The sequence below is a fragment of the Poecilia formosa genome, unplaced genomic scaffold (assembly GCF_000485575.1).
Source record: "Poecilia formosa unplaced genomic scaffold, Poecilia_formosa-5.1.2 Scaffold49, whole genome shotgun sequence".
Lineage (NCBI taxonomy): Eukaryota > Metazoa > Chordata > Actinopteri > Cyprinodontiformes > Poeciliidae > Poecilia > Poecilia formosa.
Window position 1 is genome coordinate 1438627 of NW_006799988.1, and position 5964 is coordinate 1444590.

The 5964-nt window shown below is 41.2% G+C and overlaps 1 protein-coding gene across 1 annotated transcript; it reads right to left on the reverse strand.

The window, feature by feature from the left end:
* Window positions 1-1231: 1231 nt before the first annotated feature.
* Window positions 1232-4900, reverse strand: LOC103138420 (apoptotic chromatin condensation inducer in the nucleus-like; the record flags this gene model as incomplete). Its single annotated transcript, XM_016671744.1, has 5 exons — window positions 1232-2585; window positions 3613-3704; window positions 3804-4128; window positions 4569-4676; window positions 4784-4900. Coding segments are annotated over 5 exons (1011 nt in total), but the record flags the coding sequence as incomplete, so codon positions are not given.
* Window positions 4901-5964: the final 1064 nt, after the last annotated feature.

Sequence of the window (5964 nt, forward strand, 5' to 3'; positions counted from 1 at the left end):
AGAGGAAGCCACTGCGCGTGTCTGGAGCTCCGCAGGCGAGTAAAGGGGGAGGCGATGGGTGACAACAGACACGTAAGTCACGTTATTGCTTGGATTTTACGGCGCCACTTTGAGTCCCTGAACTTCACATTTTAACGGAAAAAAAGGGCAACGCGACTTGGATGTAACGAGTAACGCGACACTTTGGTAGAAATGTAGTGAAGTAGAAAGTACAGATACTTACTGTAAAATGTAGTGGAGTAAAAGTAGAAAGTACCCATTATTAAATCTACTTAAGTACGGATACACCAAAATTGTACTTAAGTACAGTAACGAAGTACAACTTCTCACCACTGGTGTCAAGCGTCTGCATTCAAAGTGCACATGCGTCGAACATAAAGCGTCGGACGCGTTTTTGACGTGGGTAACGCGTTTGGTGTGACATTTTGCTCTACACCTATCGTTTCACGAGACTGGTTTACATTCAAGGTCTAAATCTGACATGAAAAACTCCTCATCTACGTCAGTAAGTCTGACATAGATCGTCAGTTCTACGGCTAGAGTGTAAACGCAGGAGACAATAAACTACATTAAATATACGAAGTTATATAGTCCTGACACCACTAAGTTTAAGACCTTTAATTAACGTATTTACAACTAATTTATACTTTTCAAATGAATTTAAAAAACACGAACAATCTCAATTGTCTGATTCTTCACCACTTGGCGGCAGTGAGCTAGGACTCCTAGGCAGAAATGTTTAGGCGAAGAAGATAGGAACTCTCAAAGAGTACCGAGAATCTTTCAGAATATGGGCCCATGTCTTTCCAAGAACAGTGTGTAAATCACATCACATTTTATGGGGAAACAAAGCAGACAAACTGTTATATTGGACCTTTATTTAGAAACGGCTAAAGCATTTGATGCCAAAACAACCTTATTTTATCAAACATTGCTGTTATGGCAAGACTTGCTTAGTTGACTCCCAGTGATTACCATGGGTTATGGTTACCAAAACTAAAAGACGAGTTATTAGTCTTACTTCCTCACAGAGGGCCAGGTTGGTTCAAGTAACTTTTAATGAATAAAACCTTAAATGGAAAACTGTTTTCTTACTCTGGTTGTCTTTGTCTGATATGAAAACCAGTTTGATGTGTGATATAAAAAACTAAATCTGACATGAAAAATTCCTCATCTGTAAAAAAGGAAAAGAAAAAAAATTCCTCAGCTACTCCGAACAAAAAAAAGACAATTTCAAACTTCAATTTTTTTTTTATTATTTGTACATTCACCACTGATAGGCGTACTTAAAGAATTAAAAACAAAATGAAATCTTTGTACTAAAATGATAAAATAACGATTAAAAAAAAAACAATATTAAAACCATTGGTGGGAGAACATATAATGCGATCTCTCTCAGGCCTGTATTGACAGGAGAGCTGGATGGGAGGAGGGAAAGAGGTTCAATGAGGACATAATCCAAGCTCGTGTTAGTCGTGACAGATTCTCTCCCACAGAGAATGATCTCATCTCTTATCAAAGAAACAGGAACACTGCATTGTCTTAGTAGTTTTTTTGTTGTTTTTTTTTACACTAAGTCAAAAATAATCCAGAGCTGCCTTATTTAAAGACTTGATTTTGCAGATATTTTAAGTCTGTACAAAATGCCAAACAGGGATTTTTCTGATATTTTCCGATTTCTGCGAGCAAATGCGCAGGCCAACAAATTTTCTCTTCAGGCAGAACTGGCAAAAAAAAAAAAAAAAAGCATAGCTTTTGTACTACATGCAGCAACAAAGGAAGTCCTCAGCAAGTTGCAGGATGCTGAAACCCAGAGGAGTCAACTGCTGCTTTAAAAAAAGAAAAAAAAAAAAAAAGAAAAAAGTATAATCAGCATCTAGACTTTGAAGAAAAAGTGGACTTTGTAGTAGTTTGAAATTGTCCAGTGTGCCGTTCTGCTACGTGATCAGGACAAAAAACTGAAAGAAAACGTCAGCGAAGGCATAAAGGAAATGATCTGAAACCTCAATCGGATTGAAAACAACACTGCAAAACATCACGGTCTCCGTAAGCATGACAGTGGTCTTAGATGTGCTTTAAAAAGGAAAAAAAAAAAAGTGATGCTTTTGAGAGATGGGGGGAAATGACATCAGTTGGTCCTCTGTTGGGTCTTTGTTGTAACAAAGTACATGTAGTGAAAGGCAAATGCAGGAGCGGCGGTCTACATGGCAGTCCCGTCAGCGCCTCCTGTCTCTCGGTTCGCTCCGGCTGCGCGAGCGCCGGCTCGATCCCGCTCCGCCGCCCCCGGATCTACGGTACCCGTCCCTGCGTTTGTCGTTCTCCCTCTCCCTGTCTCTGTCCCTCTCCCTGTCCCGGTCTCTGTCTCGACCTCGGTCTCTGTCCCTCTCCCGCTCTCGGTTCTTGTCCTTCTCACCCTCGCTCCGGTTTCCGGCGGAGGTGCCCGCCGCTTTCGTTCTCTCCTTGCGCTCTTCCTCCTTTTTCTTCTCCTCCTCCTCCACTTCCTCTTTTCGCCTCTTCTCGCGCTCTTTCCGCCGCTCCTCGCGCTCCTTTACCTCTTCCGCTCGAGCCGCTTCTCGCTGAAGAAACTAAATTGAGGAAAGAACAAAAAAAAAAAACAAGACGGAAAAAATTTTTCATATGAGATACGTTTTTCTCAGTAAAGTGACTTGGGAAGTCAAGAAACGTTGAATTATAAATATGCACCTTAAAATATTAACTCTCCCACTGTTACTGTTTATTTTTTACTGACAAGCTTTGGAAAAAGTCCAGAACAGTTTGTTCTAAAATCTCCTTTATTAAAGGACAAGTTCAGTGTGAGAAATGTATCCTCTAATAAGTTAATATGTAATAGTAGCACTAAAAAAAAAAAAGCAAAGATGGAAAAATAAGAGAAAAAAAATTGGATGTTTATTTTCCAAGTATCTTCAACAAGTCAAGTATCTGTGAGTCTTGCAACAAATCTAAAGATTAAACTAACTTCACTGCAAAAACACAGAATCTTACCATGTATGTTTAGTCCAGTTTCTAGAGAAATTATCTTAGTACATGTGAAATAAGACAAAATTAACTTACAAGTAATTTAATTTAAATCAATAATGCCTTAGCACTGATTTTTTCAAAAAAGTACTAGTTTGACTGGCAGATTATTTCACTTATGGGAAAAATATCTTGTTATAAATCTGCTCGTGGAACTAGTACTTTTTACAAAATCCAATATTTAAGAATTATTTACTTTAAAAAGCTCCCATATCTTGCTGAAAAGTTACTTGTAAGTTAGTTTTGTCTTATTTCTCATGTTCTAAAAAACTAGACCAAATATATTTAGAGCTTGTTCCTCCTCAGTGGATTTGTTACGTTTTAACAGCTCAAGAAAGAAAACAATTGACCGAGTTTTATTTTGGGACATCAGATTGCCACACTTTTCACATTTTTGTAATAAAAAAAAAAATGTTAAAAAAATGCTTTAAAAAAAATCTTACAGCTTCAACTTTACAATTATGTTCATTAAAATAAAAAATAATAAAACACTAAAGTTTGTGTTCGTAAGGCAACAAAAAGAAAACAAAAATGTTTAAAATCAGCGTAAAAGTTGCCGTGTGGTTCGTCTCTCACCTGCTCCTCTGTGAGGGGCAGCCAGTAAATGCAGGGAACCGCTTTAGTTTTGCGGAACAAGTCGTCCAGCAGCTTTGCAGGAGGATCCTCGGCTATTTTGAGAGAGAAAACGACAGAAGGTCAACAAAAATTTATCATCGATCCCACCGTGTACAGGTTAAAGGATCCAACATGAGCCGTCCTCCTCTCACCTTTCTTTTCCGTCTTCTTCTCCTTGCTCTTCCCCCTCTCCTTCCGCCGTCTCTCTCTGGACTGAGACCTTCGCGCACCGCCCTCCCTCTCCTCTCCGGGTTTCCCAAACTCCTTCACTTTGTCTCGGTCCCACTCTCGCTCCGCCCGCGCCCGCTCTCTGCGCTCCATCTCCCGCTCGCGCTCCGCCCACTGGTCCCGCTCGGGGAGAAGCGACGGCAGGCCTGACGTCCGTCCACGTCCCGGGGCGGCGGCGCCGGCGGCTCCCGTGTCCTCTCCTCCTCCAGGCCTGTCGCCTGCTCCCGAGGAGTTTTTCTGGTAGTCCAACTACGAAGCGGAGAGACACGTTTCCGTTACGAATGTGCGGAAGATTTTGTTGATATTTTTCTAACAGTGAAAAAAAAAAAAAAAAAAAACAATTTCAAAACTGCGTTGCTTCCGTTGAATAAAATGCGCAGCTAAAACCACACGTGAAAAAGTTTGGTGCTAAAAATTAAAAAAAATTATGCAGTGCCATCATCCTCCTGCCATCTCCTGTCGTCTCCTTCATCTGTACTTCCAGTAGTAACATCCGGTTGTTGATCACGACTCGTGACGCGAAGAAAAAATGTTTCCTTTGCAGGTTTGCGAAAATAGGTCAATTTTGATCCTAGCGCCAAAACGGTTTTCAAAATTGTTTCCACCAAGCAAATTTATTTTCAGAATTCCAGTTGATTAATGGAAACTCAGTCGCTGCAACACAAAACACTGACTAAATCGACTCTTACCTCATCCTGCTGGCAGAAGTCTACTCTGAGAACCTTTGGGTTGCTCTGAGGCCATTTCACTCCGTGAAGAGCTGCCCGGGTAGCGACCGCCTCCTCGGCACTCGAGTACTACGGAGAAAGATTCAGGGGGAAAAAAAACAAAAAACAAAACTTTCAGGAACCACAATCAGACTCAAAATGTGCAGGATGAAAACAAATATGGGTTAAAAACTTACAGTGACGTAACAGTGGGACTTGATTTTATCGATCCAGAATCCGTCCTCCACCAGAGTGCCGGTTCTGCTCAGCAGCTCCTTCAGCTGGCCGAGTGTGAACGGCCTTACCTGGAGAAAACGTTACACAATGCTTATGACCGAAAAATGAAAACATTACGCAATAGACGTTCAAACTTTAAATGTCCCAAAACGTTATTCTACTGGCTTCGAGAACTTTNTATATATATATATATATATATATATCCTTCTTTGAGAATGCAGTTGAAGGAAAGTCTGTGACACATGCAGAGATCAGAAGGGCCACATCTGAGGTTGCCTGTGAAACCGGAGCATGGTGTGCTTCTCTGCTGAGCTCTTAACACAGAAACCCGTGTGGTTACACCGAAGAGGAGGGCAGGAAAGGAGTCCGAGGGGAGGGTCTGCTTACAGAGCGAAAACATATTGTTTTTACTGCCCACTCACCAAGACAAGAGCGGCTTCGCTCAGCTGACTGGCTGCTACACAGCCGAGCCGAGCCCTGCCCGGAGCGCAGGTGGTGGTCCGGTCCAGTGCGGTCCTCCAGCTGCTGTTTGCGGCAGAAACACAAACCTGCAGAAACACTGATTTGAACAATCTGTCTCTAGATCCGCGAGGCTTCTTGGGAAGTGGAACATTTCGGGCGAGCTGGGAAGGATCAGAACCACCACTCCTCAAATTAAGTTGGAGCGAGAGTCAATCTTTAGCTGAAACAAGCAGTTTTAATCGCTGATACAGCCGCGAAATAGTCATTTCTTCAACAAAACGAAATCTACCGACTTATCTTAAAGTGAAGGGAGTTTAGGCATGTTTTGATGTAAGAAGTTCTGAAACGTCTTTCTATGGCGTTTCGGGGTTTTTTTTCCCGTCAAAGATGCCTCATCGACTCAAATGTTTACAAGATCAAAAGTGCATATTAAAAACAGTTGCTGTGATCATAAAGCTTGAAATTTAATTTATTTTTATCAAAACTTTATGCGAGTGCCCAACACCAAGCATCTGCCTCTATTTGTCATTTTAAAACAGTAACTCGTCCCACAGCCTCCATTTTTAAAAAAAAATATTTTTAAAGAGGTAGTAGCTATTATATTTTCTTTCTTGGCGCATAGTGCAATTTTTTTAGCACAATGAAGTAACTATTTTACCTCCAGTTGTTACAAAAATGC